This window comes from Hydra viridissima, unplaced genomic scaffold (genome assembly GCF_058129835.1).
Source record: "Hydra viridissima isolate aposymbiotic clone 2 unplaced genomic scaffold, HvirCarnegie_v1 scaffold_12, whole genome shotgun sequence".
NCBI classification, from domain to species: domain Eukaryota; kingdom Metazoa; phylum Cnidaria; class Hydrozoa; order Anthoathecata; family Hydridae; genus Hydra; species Hydra viridissima.
In genome coordinates this window covers 11,919,988-11,943,040 of record NW_028324311.1, presented here as the reverse complement: position 1 = coordinate 11,943,040, position 23,053 = coordinate 11,919,988, and the positions used below count along the sequence as shown (strand labels likewise).

At 27.5% G+C, this 23,053-nt stretch overlaps 1 protein-coding gene across 1 annotated transcript; it reads left to right on the top strand.

The window, feature by feature from the left end:
* The first annotated feature begins 4,578 nt into the window (after positions 1–4,578).
* On the top strand, positions 4,579–18,515 carry LOC145194131 (ATPase MORC2A-like). Its single transcript, XM_090068218.1, has 25 exons — positions 4,579–5,020; positions 5,343–5,396; positions 7,463–7,497; positions 7,923–7,991; positions 8,391–8,481; positions 8,933–8,977; positions 9,108–9,171; positions 9,737–9,811; positions 10,084–10,174; positions 10,765–10,894; positions 11,021–11,099; positions 11,452–11,501; positions 11,637–11,716; positions 11,971–12,007; positions 12,375–12,417; positions 12,733–13,346; positions 13,568–13,685; positions 14,149–14,654; positions 15,042–15,143; positions 16,388–16,424; positions 16,634–16,785; positions 16,981–17,074; positions 17,178–17,216; positions 17,299–17,493; positions 17,855–18,515. Exons 1-25 carry the CDS (start codon positions 4,956–4,958, stop codon positions 17,945–17,947), a joined length of 2,958 nt encoding a protein of 985 aa, XP_089924344.1. The 5' UTR covers positions 4,579–4,955; the 3' UTR covers positions 17,948–18,515.
* Positions 18,516–23,053: the final 4,538 nt, after the last annotated feature.

The following is a 23,053-nucleotide window of genomic DNA, read 5'->3' as shown; positions in this document are numbered from 1 at the left end:
ACCCCATACGATCTTGAAGGTGATCCTTTTAGCTAAAGATGTTTTAAATATCAAATCAATACGATACTTATCAACTTTAAAGTTTTTACTCTAAAAGTAATTACAAGCTTCTTCATCAAATTTACACACAACAAGAAGATGTAAATTCGGGCCGTCCTATATAAATTCTACGCGAATATAATATTTCCGAAAGGATACATCAACCCATTGATGCAAAAAAAATACCCTCACATACAAAAAAACATCTTTGGTTCAAAATTCGAATTAGAGAGTATTTGATGCTGACGTCACAAATGTCAATAAATCAAAACAAAAAAACAGATTTGCTGACAATAAATAAATATCAGGTATTCAAAAAAATAAATAAATCAGGTATTCAAAAAAATAAATAAATCAGGTATTCAAAAAAATAAATAAATCAGGTATTCAAAAAAATAAATAAATCAGGTATTCAAAAAAGAGTCAATGTTACGAAGTCAAAGTTCTCTGAGCTCAGATATGTGAATGTGAAGCATAGAGTGCAGCATAGCATAGAAGCATAGAATGGTAGAAACTCCGCACGGTGTTTGCATTTGTAAACATCTTGTGGTAGATAAAGAGTCACTCCCGTATGAAACTTTTCTAGATATACTAAGACTGCCTGAGGATAGGGAAACCACTCATTAATTTATAATGTCAATTACCCTTCTGTATGCTAAACATGCTGGCTTTAAATGTTCAAGCGTTCCATTTGTTATACCGTTGATAAATAAGCTCATGCCTAATTACAAATTATTTGCTGAGTCATAAAAGCAAAGAAAAAAATTGTGAAAGTTGAGAAAAACACTTTTACGAGGCAATCTTTTGTATGCCTCTGTGAACTAGTTGTTTAAACTAATACCGGTTTATGATGCAACTTTTAAATGACGTAATTGTTATATTGTGCAACTATCACATGATGTAAAAAGTTTATGGCGCAACTAATATATGAACAGTTTATTAACATTAGAAAATATTGTAATATATTGCAAGATGAAAATTTAAGAATTATAAAACATTAGCTTTCACAGTAAAAGGTATTATAGATTTTAATAATAAAAACAAATTTTATTCGCAATAATCATTTATTTAAAGTAAATTTAATCATTTAAGGTAAATTTGCAAAGTAAAAAATATTGTTTTATATAGCAAAAAAAAAGGATTTTTTATTTATGAGCTTTATTTTTTGTACTAACATAGCTACTTGTAAAAAGTAAGGATTGTGCAACTTTAAAATGTCAACGAGTCAACCAAAATATAGTATACTATATACAGTATTGTGCAAATACTATATACAGTTAAATGCTATTAAATTCTCTAAATTATGTTTGGGAACATTTTCAAGTATTGCTTATAAAATACTCCTCAAGGCTCCTTGGTGCTTTCTTGGCAATCTCTTTATCAAACCAACTCCAAAGATTTTCAATGCAATTTAGATCTGGTCTATTGGGTGGCTAAGTTAGCCGCTCAATATTTTTGCTTTTGAACCATTCAGAGACAATTTTAGCCCTGTGACATGGTGCATTGTCTTGCTGAAAAATGAACGGAACGGTTTGCTCAAGTGCATCAATTAACGGTAACAAGTTGTTATTTAAAATATCGACGTAATAAATAGAGTTGAGTCGACCATCAAATAATTTAAACATACCGAGACCAATATGTCATGCACCACCATATTCCAACCGACCCGCAACCTTGTTTTGTTCTTTGAACAAAACAATCGAGATTATATTTTTTGAAGGCTGCGTGCGAATAATAATTCAGTTTTTTCGGTTATTAACCTCGATATTCATCTTATCGCTGAACATTACTGTCCTCCATTTTTGTTTAGACCATTCTTTTCCCTTTTTTGTATGTTGTTTGGTAAGTTGCGGTTTTAGACCTGCTTTTTTCCATAACATATTGTTAGCTAATAGTTTCCTACGCACAAGTGATGCCGATGCTTGACGTCCGTTTGAAAGCTTCAATTCCCTTCTTATTTCATGCGACGGCATGGTTCGATTTTTCTTTACCAACCTGATTAAAAGGCGATCATCATTGGGTGTTGAACAATACCGATTAACGTAAGATTTTGTCTCTTTGAATCTTTTGATGATTGTTAGCACCGAACTATGTGATCGCTTTATTATTTTTCTAATTTCACGAGCAAATTTACCTTCCTGGTGAAAATGCACCACTTTTACACGATGTTCATAGGTAATAGCTTTTCGACTCTTTTTTTTTTCAAAAGAAAAGAATTTTTTTTGGTTGGAAATTAAATACTTTTTTTAAAAAGTATTTTAAAAAAGTTAATTTTTTTCAAATACTTTTATTGGTTTTTTGGTAATGACTTAGGTCATTGATAGAATATTTAAACAAAAAAGGTAAAAAATAAATTTAAAAAGATAGTTTAAAAAAAATGTTTCTGACGCATTTAGCACAAAAAATTCTTTGTGGTTCTTAACTTTTTCACAAAAAAAAAATATTAAAGAAAATTAACACATAATATTTAATCCTTTTTTTTTATAGGTTCTAGTAATTAATTTTCAAAAAAAAAAAAATCTTTTTTCTCATGTTCTATTTAATATATTCGAAAAAAAATAATATTTTATTATCTTTAGAATAAATATTAATTAAATATATTTGAAAAAAATATATTTTTTTTTATTTAGTGGTTCTTAACTTTTTCACAATACTGCAGTGTATGTCTTCTGAAATGATTTATGTTCACTTCTGACAAATTTTATTACTATTTTATTTTATTATTACTTTTTTTTTTTGCAATTCTTATAATCAGTTTTTTCAGAAGTCTTATAACTGTTTTGAAGGTTCTTAAATTTCTTCTCAAAATAAGCTTAAATTTCTGGCCTCAGATATTTGTTTTTAAAAAAAACGCGAAGTTCAAGACGAGAAACTTAAATTTACTTTGAGGTGGGGGTGGGGTGGGGGGAGCTTATAGAAAATTAAACTTGTTTTGAGGAGGGCTTGTAGAAAGTTAGTTTTTTTAGTAAAATACTTTGATGTAGTTAAGTATTTTGAAAGCAATTATTTTCAAACTAGTTAAATAAAAACAAGTAATGAGATGATTATGTTAGCTTGCATAACATTTGAAATAATTATCAGCATTTGCAACTATTTACAAAAATTATATAATTAAGAGGTTTTCACTTGATGTAGCTGAATAGGTTGTTTTGTATTTTTTTTTTTTTCTCAACTTACTGAATGATGTCAGAGTCCAAGTTTTTTTTTTTAAAAAAAAAGAATATTGATTCCTGTTTTTTTCCAAACTCTGCAACTAGAAGAGCTAATTCACCCCCTCCCCCCAGCTCAAAACACCTAAAAAGCAGATCCTTGGTGAAAGTGAGTAAAAATTTTTGGTTTTTAATATTTTTTTCATTTTTCTATTTACACTAAAAACTCATTTTTTAAACATTTTTACTGAATGCATCACCCCCATCATCAGGATCAAACCTTTTTTTAGAGACAATTTTTCTGTGGTAGGACCAAATGTTAACTAATTTAATAGTATATTATGTTATAATAGTATATTATGTATAATAGCATATCATGTGTATATTATGTGTATTTTATATAAGTTAGTTTACTTAAATAGTCTTTTTCTTATATTTGGTGGGGCTGATTCAATTTTGGGGCTCGTAATTTAGACCGAACCTTAGGAAATGTACAAAATCCAAATATTATAGAATGTTATATAGTCAAGGACTAGCATCGAGACATTTATTTAGGGGTAGCGTACTCCACCTGCTGAGAGGTCTAAAAATATTGAATTATTCAATAGTTTTTAACTTTTTCTTTTTGAAAAATAGGAAATTTTTTTTTAGTGTAAAAGACTGAATTTTTAAAACCATTCACATTAAAATGATTTCTCCCAAACTCATAAAATAATTTATGAATCTTACACCTTTTTCAGATTAATAAAGTTTTTCATTTCATAAATTAAACTTTTTATTAAAAATAAAACGGCTGTCTTCAATAACATCGTAAAGGTTCATTACTCTACGTAACAAAAATTAATCTTTTTCTCTGCCCTTGCGTCTGAAGTAAATAAAAAATGGCCACTCTAGAAGCACTTTGAGGAATCTTTCACAGCTTTTTTGAATTTTCTTTAACTGCGTCTCAGTATCCATAGTGATGTAAAAGTACTAGCGCTTTGAACAGTTTATTGCTTTGAAGGAATATATAAATTGTATAATGAATATATAAAAGTGGAATAGTTAGCAGCGATTGAAAAAGACTATGGAATAGGTTACATCAAGAAGTTGCTTTGACCATGTAGCTGCAATTTACTATATCAGTGAGAAATTTACCAAGAGAAGAATGAAAAAATAATTCTCTTCAGTTTATATTCTTGATAGTCATCTTGAAAGATTCAATCAGAAGATGGAGGCTTACCCAAAAGAGTAAGGTGAGCTATTTCACCAAGATATACAGGACTTTAAACATCGATACCAAGGACTCTATTGTTAAAGATTAATGAGGGAATATGTAAAATCTATTTAGTTCTGAAACCTTCTGAATGGTTTTGACTTTCTTTGTATAGTTGTGACGTCAAATTGTTCTATTTTTGACTATGAATGAGAATGATAAAGTTTGTTTTATCTCTGTAAATAATAAACTCCTGTCGACTGTGTTTACAAAACCAAAGTTTTTTGTGAATATTGGTATTTTTCCATTATTTCCAAACATAATCACTTAAAATATAAAACAATAAAAATTTAGAAGCCAATGTCCACAAATCCTGTTACAGAATGTTATTCAGAAAACAAACGGAAAATTAAAAATCCACCGTGGTGGAGATGTGTATTTGTCGCGCGTGGTACAAAATGTAAAAGCGCCATTAACTAATTTAGCATCACATTACTGTTATACAAAGTATAACAACTAAATGAAGATTCTATAAATCATTTATTCGTCTACTGGTCCATTCATTCTCTTCCATGTCATCAGCTTACTCAAGTCTTAGCCGTGCTCAGCTTACCTATGAGTATCTGCACACCAACAGGTTTGTTTCAACCATTCGTTATGGCTAGTTAATTAAAACCAATTAGAAAAGCTTTTGCAACCTTTAGTTAGTGATCTTCCTAGCTAAAAAAATTATCTAAGTGCTTTCTAGATTCTATAAATCTACAACTGACTGCTGTTTTTTTAACGCTCTTTTAAATAGGTTTAAAAAATCGGTAAAAGTTTAATAAATCAGTTTAGTTAGAACTATATATGTAACTAGATGTCTCTCAATATTATGTGATTTTTTGTTATGTGATTAGCTTACTTATTTAACATAAGTTGTTGACTTTTTAAAAAATTTAATTGTCTTTTTATTGTAGCACAACTCATGAGTTTTTATTTGGTGCTCTTGCTGAGTTGGTGGACAACTCAAGGTATATATAAAAAATAATTTTATTTTCAGTCTTAAACAAAAACAAGTTTTGCTTGTTTTCAATCGCATTTAATTATCTACACATGACTTATTAGTGTGATCAACAACAGGCTCTTGCAAACAAATTAGCATTACAAACATTCAAAAAATTCTTGTTTACATAATTAATTTCCAACAAAACATGCTACAATCATGTTAAGTAAGCTCATATTAAACTATAATAGATTAATTTGGTATCTGCCCAATGCACATGTTTGGTATGCTAAAAAAAAAAAATGCTTGTTGGCTACACATGATATCCACAGTCCTAGAATGTCCTGGGATGTTCTGGATTTTAACGAGTGTCCCGGAATGTTCTTGAGAATTAGACTTTGTCAAAAAGTCCTGAAATGTCCTGGAATTATTATTTTTCCAAATAAAATTAAAATGTTAATTATTTAAAATTAAAAAATCTCATACTAAAATTTCATAGATAATCTGTTTTATAAATTAATTAATCAATTTAAAATTGTGTGTGTGTGTGTATATATATATATATATATATATATATATATATATATATATATATATATATATATATATATATATATATATATATATATATATATATATATATATATATATATATATATATATATATATATATATATTTTCAAGACTATAAATTTTATAGTCTTGAAAATGTCCTAGAAAATGCAAACAAATGTCTTGGAATGCCCTGGAAATGTCCTAGAATTTTATTTCTAAAACTCTGTGGGCACCATACTAAAGCAATTCACCATACTTTATAATTATTTATGTCTGATTTAAAAATATTGTATATATTAGATATACATATTGTAATGTGTATTTTTAAACATTTAAAGTTAAAATTTTCTCACTTGATGTGTCAAAATAGTGTGTACATGCACATTGTGTACATTTTAAAAAGTTGATTGTATATATATGCTTAGAATATGTTGTTGCATGACTACTAATATTAATTGAGTTTGGAATTTTTTTTAAAGCTTTACAACATAATGATGCTGTTTCAATCTAAGCAATTTTAGAAAAAAATTCTTTAAGCAGTCCCTTATGAAGCTGTCTTATGAAGCTATCTTATGAAGATTTCTTATGAAGCTGTCTTATGAAGTTTTGTTAAAACCAATAAAAAGTTATGGGATTCAGTAGTAGACTTTAATAGCAATATTAAAAACTTGTGTGTTTTCTGTTAGAATGGTAGTAAAGATATATTTTATATATGTTTAATCAATCCAATATAGTAAAGAGTGCTTGGTTTGTTAAATTTGTTTGAATAAATGCTTACAGCCCCCTCTGTAATGAACACAATGAGAAGTAGGAGCTGTAAGCAGTTATGTCTATTCATTGGTGCAATAAATAAAAACACATTTTATTGTCTAAACAATAAATCACTCTGTTAAAGGTTAGAAGTTATCTAACAATTGTGTGAAAAAAAAATCTCTCTATTGAAAATCTTAATCCTGATTATGAGAAAGACAGTTTTCCAAAAAAAAATAGTAAGATGTTACACAAGATGGCAACCTCTGTGTTTCTAGATTATAGAAATGAATGAGAGAAAGAGTTGAGGGATTTTAAGGGATTTTTGATAAAGTCAAATGACACATCTTAAGCTTTCTGGGTAAACAGTAAATTGCTGTTTATAAGCTTTCATGATATAAATTAAAGTAATACTTGTTAATATTGAAGTACTAAATTAAAATTAAATATTTTCAATATAGTTTTCAGCCTTATTAAACTTTTTTAGTTTTTTTTTCTTTTTCTTTTTCTTTTTTTTCTAATTTAAAGCAAGTCAAACAAATTAAAGTCAAGTATTTGAAACTTGTTTTTATTTTTAAAACATTTTTTAATACCTCAGCATTGAAATTTAAAGTTTAGAACTAAACTAAAAATTTACTAAATGAAGTTTTAAACTTTATTATTATTTTTTTCTCTTTTAAAGATCAAAAGAATTTCTAGATATAGTTTCAGTAGTGTTTAATTAAATATTGAATATCATAAATGTTTTAATTTTTGCTATTTATAGAAACTTTTATGTTTATTTTATAGAGATGCTGATGCTACAGAACTTTTCATTTACACAGGTAAACAAACATTAAAAAGGTGGTTTAATCAAATTAAAATAAAAATTTAACCGATTTAAGCCTCAAATTTGTTCTTAAATAACAATTACTTTAAGTATTGAGAGATAAAATTAAGTTTTTGTTTCAATTCATTAAGTATAGGTTTGTCAATAGCGGAATTTTTAAACTCAAAAAGATGACTTCCAAAAAAAAAAAAAAAAAAACAGCAGTTCCTGCAAATTAAAAGAATAAATTTATAAAATAATGGATAGTCTTATGGATGAACACCTAAGGAGAGTTCTCCTTTTTGTGATTGAGTTTTATTCTTATCTTATTTATTTTTATTCTTACAATTATGTTTAACTTCATCAAAGGTTTCCTTGATTCATTAAACGATTCCCTATTAGTTAGAGTAAAGAATGATTTTTTTTTTTTTTTTTTTTAAGTTCCAAATGAGAAGTTTCGCGGAGGATTTATCATATGTTTTCGTGATAATGGCTGTGGTATGGATGCAGGTGAGAAATAAACTGCTTATCAGAATTTAAACATTGACTTGTTTTAAGGATTAAAATATATTGTCAAAAGTGGTAAACTTAAGTGGTAAAGAGTTACAAATATATTGTAAAGTATAACTTAAGTTTTAAAGAGTTACAAGTAGGAAACCAGGAATAATTATTACAAAAAATTGACTATTTGTGTTAAAAGAAAACTTTTATTGTCTTTATAAAAATGTTGTTTGATTTTCTTTTATACCTTCAAAAACCTAGCATCTGCTGAATGAGTTTTAGGTTGTTTTTGTCCCTTTCCAATATAAAACATGTAGTTTTAAGTCATTCTTTGTAAGTTCTGAAATCAATCTGATTTCTATGACCTTAGATAAAGTGTATTACTTTTCCCATCAATGTACTGTTTAGTTGAGGTGTCTCAGGTTATTCAATTTGGAAGATCTTCTAAGCGTGAAGCAGGCTCTGCTCAAGTAGGGCAGTATGGAAATGGATTAAAATCGTGAGTTTTTCATAGCTTTTATAAGATCTCTTAATTAATATTATTTAATTTTAGTTACACTTTTTATTCATCAGCAGTGGTTTAGTTCTGTCAGTCAGACTTAGATCTGTCATTCAGACTTAGATCTGTCATTCAAAAACTAGCTTTTTGAGGGTCACAACTTTGGTGTAATAAATGGAGGAGTATAGAATATTAGGAAATGGCTGTCTTTTTCACAAAAGCTTTAAGGAAGGGGAAAGTGTACTTTAATTCTAATATGAAAAGATCTATATAAAATTTTCTCAACTCTGGACCCACATAATGAAAGGCTTTAAAAAGAAAGGCTAATAAATGTAATTAAAAACTATGTTTTGTAGTGGTTTTTAGTTTTAAATGGTTTTTTACATAAGTAATCAAACTCTTAGTGAGTGTTCTTAAGTTTTGATTGAAATTTTGCTTGAAATTTTTTTAGAGGAACAATGAGAATAGGTAAAGACATGATTCTTTTCACTAAAAAGTAAGTGAAAGTTAATATTTGGCCTTTAAAAATGGTTATGTTATTAAATAATTGAGTTTCTTTATATAAAGTCTTCCCCTATTAACTAATGTATATCACTAATTATTTCCAAAAATAATTATATTTTTAGAGAAAAAACTATGAGTTGTTTATTTCTATCTCGAACATTTCATGAGATTGAAGATATTCATGAGGTTTAATAATTTTTCTTGCTTATTCAAACCGTTTTGAATTTTGAATGAAATTTATTACCCATATATTTTGTTAGATAACAAATGAAAAACTGTTTGTTAAGAAAATTTATTACAATAATTTTTTTTTTTTTTAAAGAAAATATGTATTCTTTTTTGTGATTATTTTTACTTATTATTATTAAAAATTGTATATCATTAATTTGTCATTTTCCCCAAAAAAAGCAAGTTAATGACAGTCTAGTTTTTCTATGGCATTAAAACCTTAAATGTTAAATTTTAATGGATGCGTTGATACTTGTGTTTTGAATACTTTATTATTGAATTACTTGCTAAGCAGTAAAATAAATTATTTTAAATTTAATGATATTTTTCCCAGGTTAAATGGATATTTAATGTTAACATTTTAATGATAATTACATCTTTAAGTAAATAATATTAATATAATATATGTTAAAACTTAGCATTTCAGGTTTTAATGCCTAAGAATTCTGGTGGGCACTACAGTTTTTTTTTTAAATTTTTTATTTTTAAAGGAATGAAAATGTTTTTAATTAAAAAATTTTAGGTTATTGTACCAATGCCCTCTTGGAATGTGGACACAAAAGAACCATACATAGTTGAAGGACATTCTATTGAAAGAGTAAAAAATATATATATATAAATAATTGCATGTTTTAAAAATTTTATGTAATACACTTTTTTTTTTTTGGTGAAACATCGAAAACCAAAAAATAAGCCACTGTTACTAATCAAATAAAAAATGCCTGAAGAATATCAAAAGTATTTTGCAGAACCCTAATATAGGATGCGTATTTTTAAATAAAATGAGTGCTTTAAAAAGCTCATTCTCTCTTTCTTTATACATAGAACATATTATTTTAATTAGGTTTCATTTCTAAAACGTTTTTGTAGCATGAAGTTGAGGTCAGCATAATCACAAAGTACTCGCCTTTTACTTCTGTTGATGAAATTATGCAAGAGTTTGATAAGATTACAGTAAAAGGTAAAGTACAACTTTCATCAAGTTCATTGTGTTCACCATTTTCATTGTATATAAAAGATATATAAGATATAAAATATGTATATATAAAATATAAAAGATGGTAATCTAAAGGTATCAAAGCTTGAAATAAATTTTATCTACAAATACAGTTATGAATTCTTATTTAAAAGAAAATTAAGGTCATGGAAACTAGTTGCACTAGAATTACCAACATGACCTACAATATTGGATATGAAATTTTTTCAAAACTATTGATAAAATACTTGTATGGACAAGTGCAGTTTACTTAGGTTAGGTCAACTGCACATGTCACACATGTCACACATGTGTGTCACATGTGCATGATGTTGGAAATAATTTTTAAATAAATTAAAATAATTTTTACACTAAAACACCCCCAACTGTGTTTTACATCCTCAAAATCATTTTTTATTAAAATTGCTTTTTTAAAAGGGTAAGTAAGATGTTACCAGTTCTTCCCGTCTGTCCAGGTTGTACTTTTCCAACCATATGCAGATAGGGTTAAAAGACTATCATGTGACACTCTACAAAAATAAATTCACTGTAATAAAATTATTTATTCTTTTTAGGCACTAGTGTGATGATTTACAATTTAAAACTTATGGATAACAATTTGCCAGAGTTAGATGTTAAAAAGGATGAAAAAGATATACTAATGGCTGATCCTCATAGCGGCGAGGTTTATGATATTGATGAAAAGTATGTTACATATTAATTTTAAAAGGAATTCAAAATAATCTCAGTTATTATAGAGCTCAAAAATCTAAAAAAATTTTTGCAAACAAATTAAACTTTTTTTAACTGTCTTTTGTTGTTATTGTTTAGCATTTTACCTGAAAGGTTATCATTCCGAGCATACTTGTCAATAATTTATTGTGAACCCAAAATGAAGATTTTTATTCAGGTAGTTTCACTCTCATCAAGAAAAAAAATCTTAATTAAACTTGTACCAATTTATTGGTTTACAAATTATTCGCCCATCAATCAGCTATAATTTATACAATCAGTGCACATTGTATTAGTCTTATTTTCTTAAACTTTCTACTTGAATATAGTTTTTAGTTTCTTCAAAATAAGTTGTTTTAAAGTTTTTTCATAAATTTTTATGTAATTGATGCCAATAATGTTAATTTATGAAAAAGGAAATATTTTTGGTATAAATTTCATAAAAATTTCTTTGCGTTTTATTTCTATGAATTCTTTATTAATAAAGTTTATTTTCTTCATAAATAGAATTAAATTTTCTTTGTAAACAGGGTGAAAAAGTTAGAACTAAAAAGCTGGTACACACTTTATACAAGCCTAGGTAAAAAATTTTGATGGCCAAAAAAGTTTTAATTACTGGGGTTGTGGCATTATTTATGAAGGATAAACATTATTTTTTGAAGAGTTTAAGAGTTTTTGTTTTGTTTTATGATTTGTTGTTGTTTTTAATTCACAGATCTTATATTTATACATCTAATCGGTTTAAAAAAAGAAGCGAAATGGAAGCTGAAAATGCTGAGTTATCTGCCAAAATAGGTATTTATAGTAATGCATATATATATATATATATATATATATATATATATATATATATATATATATATATATATATATATATATATATATATGTATATATATATATAATTTAAAATAGGTAAATAACTTCTTAGGATATCATTTTACAGTTTGATTTGTATTGAAATTTGTCTCTTTTTTTTTCAAATTTTCAAATGATGCAGTTGTTTACTGATTTCTCTATTGAAAATTTCTACTGATTTCTCTTTTTGTAGCTGAAGAAAGAGCAAAGGAGTTAACAACTCAAGCCAGGTGAGTTCTTAAGATAAAATTATAGCTTTAAAATTATCTCTTTGTTTGATAGTTTCAGTAGCATGAACACCAGTTATTAACAAATATTATATTATATATCAACAAATATTATATTATATATCAACAAATATTATATTATATATCAACAAATATTATATTATATATCAACAAATATTATATTATATATCAACAAATATTATTGAGAGTAACTTATATTTGTCAAATGCTTGATAGCATTCTGCTAAATAAATATTACAAAATGTTAATAATTATTAATTTTCAACTATTTGTAATGAAGTGCAAGTAATAAAGGAACAGAAGTGTGGTTGGTGTCTTTATTTAATATCATCATTTTGTTTTAATTAAGGGAAGCAAATTCCAAATACAATCCGACCACTAAAGAGGGACGGGTATGTTTTTATTCTTTTTTATGCTTTTAATTTGTTTTTTGTTTTGTTGTTGTTGTTTTTTTTCGTTGTTGTTGTTTTTTGTTTTCATTTTTATCACCATGTTTAACATTCTTCTCCAAACACAATCCAATCCTAATCCAATCACAAGTCCTTTAAACACGTTGTTTGTTTGGATTTTGTTTGTGTTAATTTGTTGTAAAAAAAAATTTAATGAAGTTGCTTTTTAAGTTAACTATTATAATTGTAATGTGTAAATGTTCTACGAGCTTTTTATGGTCAATAAAATATTTTTAATAGTCATTATTATTCTTCCAGGCTGCTATTCAACTAGCAGTATCAAAAGCTGATCAAGCAAAATTTGATGCTGAAGTTAAGAAAAGAATAGCTGATGCAAAGCGCAAATCTTCTAAAGAATCAAAGACGCTGTCATTCACATTTGGATTTAATATTGAAAAACGTCGGTGTGATGGCATTTTTATATTCAATTGCAACAGACTAATAAAAATGTATGAAAGAGTAGGTTTACAAAGTGAAGGTGGTGTGAAATGTGCTGGTGTTGTTGGTGTGGTTGATGTTCCTTATCTAGTCTTAGAACCTACTCATAACAAACAAGATTTTGCTGACCATAAAGAGTACAAACACTTATTAAAATCAATGGGCGATCATATGCTGCAGTATTGGAAGGACTCCAAGATCGAAAATCAAGGAATTACAAAGTTTTGGGATGACTTTGGCTACACAGGACAATGGAAAGATGATCCCTCTAATGATCCCAAATTCAAAATGAAACGTCTTATGAGTGTTCCTTGTTTGGTACAATGCAATAGTTGTCTGAAATGGAGAACATTATCATTTACTAGGAAAATGGTTAATTATGAAATCCCTTCAAATTGGTGTTGTGCTGATAATCCAGACACAGTTTTTTCAAGGTGAGTTATTTAAGTGTTAATATTGTATATAAAGTTTTTTGTTTTTTTTTATAGAAAAATAAATCTTTAAATTAAAGGATTGGTATTTAGTGACAGGATACCATTAAGTTTTTGTCAAGATGCTTATCATGAGTAATGCTGAGATTTTTTAAGATATCAAAAGTTTATGGTAACTTATTTAATTTCATTTTTTTTTTAATGTATGGATTAAATTTATTTAGCTGCACCAAACCTGAGCAAAAGATAACGATTCCTGTTGGTCGTCTTTTAAAGGAAATAAAAAGTTTAGATGACAAACGTGCTGAAGACGTGAGAAAATTGCAAGAAAAGCTGGCATTGGTAAAAACTTTATATTGTAACATAATTTTAACTATTTGACCTTGATTTCTATTTGTTTTCGATTGATACTTGCATCATTATTAATATTTTAAAAAGAATTTTTTTGAAATGTTTTTGTGTTTTTTAAGAAATTTCTGTTGAAGATGAATTTTGGTGGCTCATGTTTTTAATTTAAGTAAAAAAAATGCTCTGCTTTCTAGTATTCTCAAAAAACAATTTACCTTTATTTTTATCTATAAGCATTTTTATGTATGTATAATTATTTTTATTTATCTAAGTATTTTCTGAAGGAAATTTTTTCTTTATTGAACTTTTCCTTTACAAAAGTTTTTCTGACCTTAACAATTTAAAGAAAAACTTAGAAATCTATTTACAAAGTTTTACAGTTCTTAGTTTTTGTAAATAGTTTGTTTTAAGTTTTTTGTTTTCACTCATTAAATTCAACTGGTTTTTTTTGGTTTAGAAACAATCTGAGTTAATGAAAAATCAAAGAGATGAACTTCAAAGTATACCATCTAGTCAGCGATCATTATCTCCTAAGTTAAAACGTAAAAAATCACCCTCTCCACTTCCAGAAGAGCCACAAAGACGTGGACGTAGACAAAAATCTCCTTCACCACAGATATCAAACAAGAAACAAAAATCACCTTCCTCACCACCTAAAAAAGCGAAACGAGCTAAATCTCTTTCGCCACCTCCTAAAAATGCTAAAAAAGTTAATTCTCTATCTCCTGCAGGAAAACGAAGTCAAAAGTTAAAATCCCCCTCTCCTCCAAAATCTAAAATTAATAAAAAAAATTCAGTTAAAATCGATAACAAGCGCAAATCTGCTACAGATGTGATAGATGAGGTTAAAATTAAAAAATCAGATCAAAGCAAAAATGATAATTCAGAAGATGAATCTAATGTATTAGCTAGTACCATTTATCCAATAAACTGTCAAGTTGAAGCAAAAATGCATAACACTTGGTAAGTGTTTCTAAGATGATGTTGATGTATGAGGATAAGGATGAAGACAACCATGATCAATGGTGACTATAATCATTATGATGATTATTTTATTAGGTTTCTTAAGTTTTCAGTCCTGACTCAACTCAACTTCTACAATGTTAATATTAAATATTATCACTTATAAAATAATATTAAATATTATTACTAAATAAATATAAATATTTAATCAATTTAATTTCATCTTGGTTTCCTTCTCTTTTGCCATTGTTAATAAAATTTTAATTAAGATTTTTTTAAAATTTCTTTTTTTTTTTTTTTTTTTTTTTTTTTTCTTTTTTTCTTTTTGGTATATTTGTCATTTAAGTAAAGTTTTATCATCAAGTGAGGAGCAAACATTTTCTATAGGTATGGTGGCTCGGTTGTGGCATATAAAAAGTCTGGGGAAAACACTCCTCTCCGTGTTCGTGTCAAGTTTGAAAAAAATCCACAAGACAAGTTCGATAAATGGTAAAAATGTTATATCCGTTAACTGAATAATTTATTTACTCACTAGACAAATGACAAGTCCTTTGGTGCTATAAATCAAATAAATTAAAATATTTAAAAATATTTTATTTTTACTTCTAACTTTACGATATATACATGCAGGCTGGTTGTCACCAAATAGTTTTCAATACAAAATGGCAAAATCAACTTTTCATTTCCCAGAAAACAATGAAGATCGTCATCACAAGACTTTTTTAAGATGTGAAAGCTAAAAACCTTCAGAAAGTTAGTTTTCTACTCTGATCATTTTGAAAGTTGAAGTATTTAGCATTCGGTTAAAAGAGGGGATATTTGGCTATTTTTCAGAAGATCTTGTGCATTGTATATTGTTGTGGACAATCACAAAATTATAGACATTTCAATATGCAAATTACTGTAAGAACTTCCAGTTGCTAGATACTGTTTATGTAGAGCAATGAAGTTGGTTTTCACTCTTCTGTTTATGGAAGTTTGATGGCTAAGTGTGTTTTAATAGTTAGCAATAAATCTTTATGTTAACAATAAACAGAAGCTTAGTAATTTTAAAGTGAAAAGAAATTAAAATTTCAAATTAAGACAAGGAAGAAATAAATTAGATAAATAAATAGTAAGTTATCATAGACAAATCATTTTTTTTTTTTCACAGTTAGCTTTTGATTTTTTATTACATGCTTATCATAGTTAGTATTTTTTTATTCTGTGTGTGTGTCTTGTTTAGAATTATTGGGAGAACTCCCTGACAGTGCCATCCACTCTGATGTACACATACAAGGTTATGTGTACATTTAGCTTTGAATAAAAAAAAAATATTCCCACTAAAATAATATTTTTTAGTTTAGCAATTTAAATGGATTGAATCATCATTTGTACATACATACATACATACATACATACATACATACATACATACATACATACATACATACATACATACATACATACATACATGCATGCATGCATGCATGCATGCATGCATACAAATTGAATTAGCATTGAATCATGAACAAAGTCTTCTATAAAATATTTACAAAACTTAGTTTGTGCCTGCAAAAAATAGATAACTGCAGTAGTTTTGATAAAATACAAAGAAAATCATGTTTTAGGAAATCAGTCTCCTTAGCATTAGCCTCTTTAAAGCAACATATTAGGCCCTGTGTGTATAGCAGGTCCAGTTGACTTAAGTTGTTATTTTTATTTGTATTATTTGTATTTTTCTTGTTTTTCAGGTTTTATGAGACTGATGAAGCATTGAGGTTGTATGAGGTAGTTGTTTCTTTTTTTTTGTTTTTTTGTTTTTTTATTTTTAACCCCCTGGATGATGTTGATTAGAAAAAATGTATTTACATTATTTTCAGAGTTAATAATCCCTAAAATAAAATTTATTGTAATAATTTTGGACTCAGTTTGGTCCATTTTTCTTTAAAAACGTTTTATGCACTTAATGTAGAATTATACAATCTTTTAATTTTCAGTCCACAAATACTAATTCTGAGCAATCTGTTAATCAAGTTGATGAAGTCATATCACCAATTACAAATGTTCCTACGCCTGTTGGAGTCAGTTCAGTTGATGGTTCAGAATCAGTAAAAGGTGAACTTCTTGAGAAAGTCACATACCTTTTAAGGTACTTAAAGTTTTGCATTTTTGTTCAATGCTTTCAAATCTTAAAGCTTTTAAAGTTGCGTTATCTATTTTTAAAAAACCACTCCTCGTCCCCACCTCTAATCGGGAATCTCGTTCCCACCTCAAAACGAACTCTATCGGTTAATTTCGTCGTTTTGTATTTTTTTTAGATTGTTATACATTTTCCTTTTTTTAGTCGCTGTCTTTGCTATTTTCGTGCTCCGGATTTTAAAATTCCTAAAAAAGACATTCTCTCTCTTACTCCTCAGCAACTCAGAGACTTTCCGTTGGTAATTAACATTAAAATAATCTTAGAATGCTTTATCGTTGTATTTGTAACTTGTTGCATTCGTAAATCTACTGTGATTTGTAAAAGCTATTTTTGCTTTGTAGAGTACATTTTTCGACGACTACGAACGCAATATTAAAAAGGTATTTACTAGAATTGCTATCTTAACATGAGTATGGTACTGTTAAACGCTGAAATTGTTATTCTGATAATTGTTTCTTTAAGCAACTGCAAGCGACTCGCGAGAATCTTAATTCAAAAGTTGATGAGGCGGATAAAAAACTGAAAGAAGCGCACATAGAAAAATCGCACGTGGAGAAAGAACTTAAGGAATGTAAACAACAAATAACAAAGATCACGAAAACGCTTAAAGAACTTCGACAAGGTGTTAATGTAATGCTTAGAAGTATTTTAAACGAGGTACTCTTTCTTATGTTGAGTTTCTTGTAATTTTCATCTCAATTTGGCCTTTAACGATAATAGTGATGAATCTTCTTCGAAAAAAGCTTGTTCCGCATAAATACAATAATTGTCGAAAAACATTCACGTTAAGTGATACGTTCAATAGATTTCTAACGATTACTTAATAAACATCATGTAAACATAAAAGTTTCACGTGTAATTATTATTATCGTTTATTAATCATGTGTTATTATAATTTGTAAATCATGTTTTATTGCTTACGAATCACTTGTTGTTACTGTTTATGAATCATTTTATTATGATTTATGAATGAAATGTTATTTTTAATTAGAGTTGAATATAAATTTTCTTTGATTAGGATGAAAAGTTAGATGCAAGCGATGTTTCAGACAACGTAGATATTTACTTGAAAACCATAGTCGACCAAATAAATGATACCAACAACAGTTAAACTTATAAGATTTTCGAGAGGCGATTTTCGAGATGGATTTTCCCAATGCAAGTAGCACCCACCATTCACCTAAAAAACAAAATACTTCCTTAAAAGCCGAGATGGCTCTTCATTCAAGATGGCTTTTAAAAAAGTATTTTATTTTTAAATGTTGTTAAAGAAATAGTGCATGGATGTGTTATGTGATGCCTTTGAGTTATGGCAAATAAGAAATGTGCCTTGAAATATTGTCAAAGGATGGATGACTCTTATTTGTTGTAGTTTAGCTTTTTGTAAAAGAATCCATTTCTTTGAATTATTTTCATCCTATTTTATACAGAATCATTTTTTGCGTTTTACTTATCTAATATCAGTTAACTTCAACGCTAAAAAGAACCTGCCCACCATTTTGTCTTCAAGAGACACATTGATTTTCTATAGCAAAAGGTTTTTTTTTGGTATCTTTGACTCGTCTGGAAAATTTGGTGGCTCGGTGACAACGTCGTGTTGATGATTTAATTTTTGAATGTACATATAACTTTAAACGTGTAAATATTTTTAACTATATTACATTTCCAACTTATCAAAAGATTTGTTTTTACAAGAGTTGTTTACTGGTAGAATTATAAATGAAATTTTGTTTTTAATCATAAATAGTTGCTATCAATTCAAAGATTGATTTGAAATTCCAGATTAGATTCATATACCCTGAAAACTTCTCTGTTAAATAAAATTTTTCATTTACAAGTGGTTACGGTACGGTACGGGTTACGGTACAGTTGTCTGAGATCACGTAGATGTAGTCGAAGTTGTTTTCTTGGTTTTCGTCTTATTTCAATATTTCGTCTTAAGAAAAATCTTCACATTGTTCCTAACATTATTAGAGTTTCAACAAATAAGATAAACACCTAAAAATCAGTTACTATATACATATGCTTATTTTTTTTCCAAATCTGAGCCTCTATATGCTTATAAGCGTTATGCTTATAAAAAAAAAAAACATGTATTGGCTATAAATCCTTTATGGAATTGTAGGTGATTTTTTACGAAAGAAGAAGACTTTGAACAAAACTATGGAACTAGTTAAAGATTTCTCTTGTATCTGGAATATCTAATGGCAACATTGCTTGGATATTAACAGATATTATTAAAAAGTAAATAAGTTATAAATTGTTTTTTCGTGACTAATTTATTTATTACATATCTAAGTTATGATTACGCCAAGTTAGTCTGTCATCCTTAAGTTGAAAAATTGAAAACACGGACGTATTATGCATAATTCTAACTAATACATGTTAGCAGAAGTTGAATTTAGGTCAAATTACACTCAAGTCTTGAGTACAATATGTTATGCACGCCATTCAAGTTTTGAGTACAACGCACTATACATGTCATTGAAGTCTTGAGTACAACGCGCTATGCACACTATTTATCAAACTTTTAATGAAATTTGATGCTCCTGTTCACTTTTAGAAATTGACCGTGGTTAAGCATGTCTGACGGAAAATATCTCCGCAATTTACGGTTGTCAGATTTTTTTACAGATCACGAATAAGTAAAAATTATCAAATAAATTAACCATGAAAAATGAGAATCATCAACATTAAGTTGAAGAAAAAACCTTTTCATCTAAAATTTTACCCTGGGTTTATATTTTTCAGTAAACCATTAAATTTCTTTGCGGAGGAGTTCTTTTATTTGTTTTTTATGATTTTAAAAAACGTTTTTAACAAAGCAAACGTAAATATTTTTTGGATCAAAATCAAATCGAAAAAGTTCATTAGAATAAAATAATGTCTCAAAATCAAAACGTTCAGTTGCACACACTTCCGCATCTCGACATTAAAGCAACTTACAATAAAAAAGAGAACACGCTGTGGCAAACTTTGGAAGCTGAATTCAAGGAAATTCGTGAGGTTCGTAGTTCCAGTACTTTTAACCCACAAGATTATGAAACGTCAAAAGTTTTAACAAAAAATGTTGATAGAGGACGATTCTTTATTACCCATACAGACGTCCCTAAAAAACAGCACTCGATTAATGATCTTGATCTAAAGATATACGAAACTGAAAAAAAGTTGAAAAGCAAACGTGAGAATGCAGTAACAAAAAACCAAATTGATGAAAACTCATCTTGCAGAAATACGTATATGCTGGATCCTGTTAACCCAGTTATTGAAAACAAAGTGATTTCAGTCATAAAAAACGAAGTACTGCGTCTAAAAGAAGTAACTTGGCCCAGCCCCGGCCATCTTTGTTTAGAATTATCAAATAATGTTAAAAATAAATTAAAGGTCCAAAAATTTTCTCGTTATAAATATATAGTAACCGTCACTTTCGGCGATTTAGTAGAGCAGGGATTGAAAATAGCGAGTCTATTTTTTTGGGATGCTCAGCGAGACAATTACTTTTCCGAAACTTTCTCTAACAATGATTATTTTATAACAGTATGTGTGTATGCAGTTTATTTTGATTAGAAAGTAATTCTTTGTAGCGTGTTGTAACATAAATTAATTGTAACTTTATTTAGAAAGTTTTTTTTTTTTTAATTTCGCGAGTTTAAAAATATCTGCCGAGCTCTGATTTAATTTTAAGAATATCCACTGCTCTTAGTAATCTCTGAAGCATACACTCAATATGTATTTTATTTGCGACCAGGCAGCTTGAGGTTCCTAATACAGTTCTTCAGCATTTTTGAACCTACGATGCAAACGTACTTTGTTACCAGGCTGTTTTCATAAATTTTCAATAATATTGAGTATTGAGATCTTGTATCAGAACATATTTTTGGTTGTCCCCAAAGTTGACTTGAAGCTAAAGAAGAACCTGAGAACGAAGCAGCTTGTCCAAGTATTCCTTAGCCCCCAATATGAAACAGAACAACCAAATCAAACACATTTCCTGGCTAGAGTGCTTTTTCTGAATGATGGGTTTTTTATCATCTGGGCGTTCCTGAATTTTTAAGGTTAAGATGTATTTGTTTGCCCTGCTGTTGTGGAGCCTTTAAAATACTTCTCATCAGAAAACAGAATTACAGGAGTTTTTTTCTTAAGAATCCTAACTAGCTCCTTACTTTTTGAAGCCTCGTTGCTTTAAGACGTTCAGTAAGAAGAAATTTTTGTTTTCTGGCTCTAGATTTGGCTTTAAGGTGGTCTTGAACAACTCTCTTGATGGTCTTTTCCAACGCATTTAACTCCTTGGCCATCGTCCTCATGGTCTTGAGGACCATGAGGACGATAGCCAAAATCTTTGATTTTCGCTACAAAGACCTTTTTGACAACAGGTACTTGTCATAGGTTTTCTTTTGAGATTACCCTCACTCAACAGACAATATTTGATGTTATAAACTGTCTTTTCGAAAACACTAAGGATTTTGACAACCTCTGAAGAGTCCAAACCCGCGTGAAGGCCTCTGACAACTTTTTCACGAAGTGAGCTAAATGGGTAAATTAGCGATGTGCAAATGGTATTTGCAATAAAAAGTAAAAACAAGTGCTTTTTAACTGGCTAAGAAACTACAGTCCAAATAAAGTTTAATTTAAACCAAGTTTTTTGTTCATTTGATTTATTTCTATTTATTTTTTTTTATTCATTAATAATAATTATTTCTTTAAATTAGTGTATTTACTGTTAATAATAACAATAATAATAATAATAATAACAATAATAATAATAATAATAACAATAATAATAATAATAATAACAATAATAATAATAATAATAACAATAATAATAATAATAATAATAATAATAATAATAATAATAACAATAATAATAATAATAACAATAATAATAATAATAATAACAATAATAATAATAATAATAATAATAATAATAATAATAATAACAATAATAATAATAATAATAATAATAATAATAATGATAATAATAATAATAATAATAATAATGATAATAATAATAATAATAATAATAATAATAATAATAATAATAATAATAATAATAATAATAATAATAATAATAATAATAATAATAATAATAATAATAATAATAGTAATAATAATAATAATAATAATAATAATAATAGTAATAATAATAATAATAAATCTTTAAATTCGACACTTGATATAATTTCATTTTTTTATTAAAAAAACTTATCTAATTAGTCCCCCGTTATTATTAAGTACTTGTTTTAAATTTGAATGCAAAGCGGTTCAGATCTGGATTTTTTCAATTTTTAATTAAAGTAAATTATAAATTATAAAGCACATGTGAAATCAATTTATAAAAAAAGTTTTTGAAAGGTATGTTATGTGCAGAAGTATTTTCGGATTTCCTTTACATAATACCTGCATGATTTTTTGAGGTGATAATACGTAATTTATATTGTTCCACACTCATAAAAACGCAGATATTTACAGTGACAACAATAAGGCAATAAACTGGCAATTAATGTTTTTTATTATTTCTATATTGTGTAATTGAATATATATCTTGTTCAACTCTCAATTTTGTTTTTCTTTTAAAAATTATTATTAAAATGCTAATAACTAATTATGCTTTCGGTATAAAATATCAGCTGTTTTTGATGGAGTTGTTCTGCTAACAAACCAATGGGTAATTCCACGCCAAGTGGTCCAGAGGTCCCCGCACTACCATCTCCGATTTTAATAAAATTTTGACAGTATGTTGTTAAACATGTTTCATGAACATTGCCAAAATTTCAGATCAAAATAATTATTATTTCGGATTTTGTAGTACTTTTTGTAAAGCTTACCCAAACTTCAATATCTGTCAGTAGCTAAAATTCGCATATTTGGGGTCCTATATTTTTGAAATGAAAGGGTAATATATCTTAAAAACGTGGTTTCTTAGTAAACCGAAGGTGCAGATCACAAATAATTTATTACAAGTTTCATATTATGTCTATATTTTAGTCTATGGTTCGCCAAATATCGTCACAAACGCAACACTATAAATATTTTTTATTTATTTGTAGGGTCATATCTCTAAAACTAAAAGTTTTTGAATATTGCTATTTTGTCAAAAGGTTCTACATACTGTCATAATGATATGGATTAAAAATTTGCTATTTTAGATTAGATTTATAGAAGATTAGAAGCGTTTTTACTAAAAGCTTCAACATTTAATTTAATAGGCTTTAGCGTA

Coding starts and splice junctions, on each gene's coding strand:
- LOC145194131 (XM_090068218.1), top strand. CDS start 4,956: ATGTCATCAGCTTACTCAAGTCTTAGCCGTGCTCAGCTTACCTATGAG. Junction 5,397..7,462: donor GAGTTGGTGGACAACTCAAG/GTATATATAAAA, acceptor TTTATTTTATAG/AGATGCTGATGCTACAGAAC. Junction 13,686..14,148: donor TGCAAGAAAAGCTGGCATTG/GTAAAAACTTTA, acceptor TTTTTGGTTTAG/AAACAATCTGAGTTAATGAA.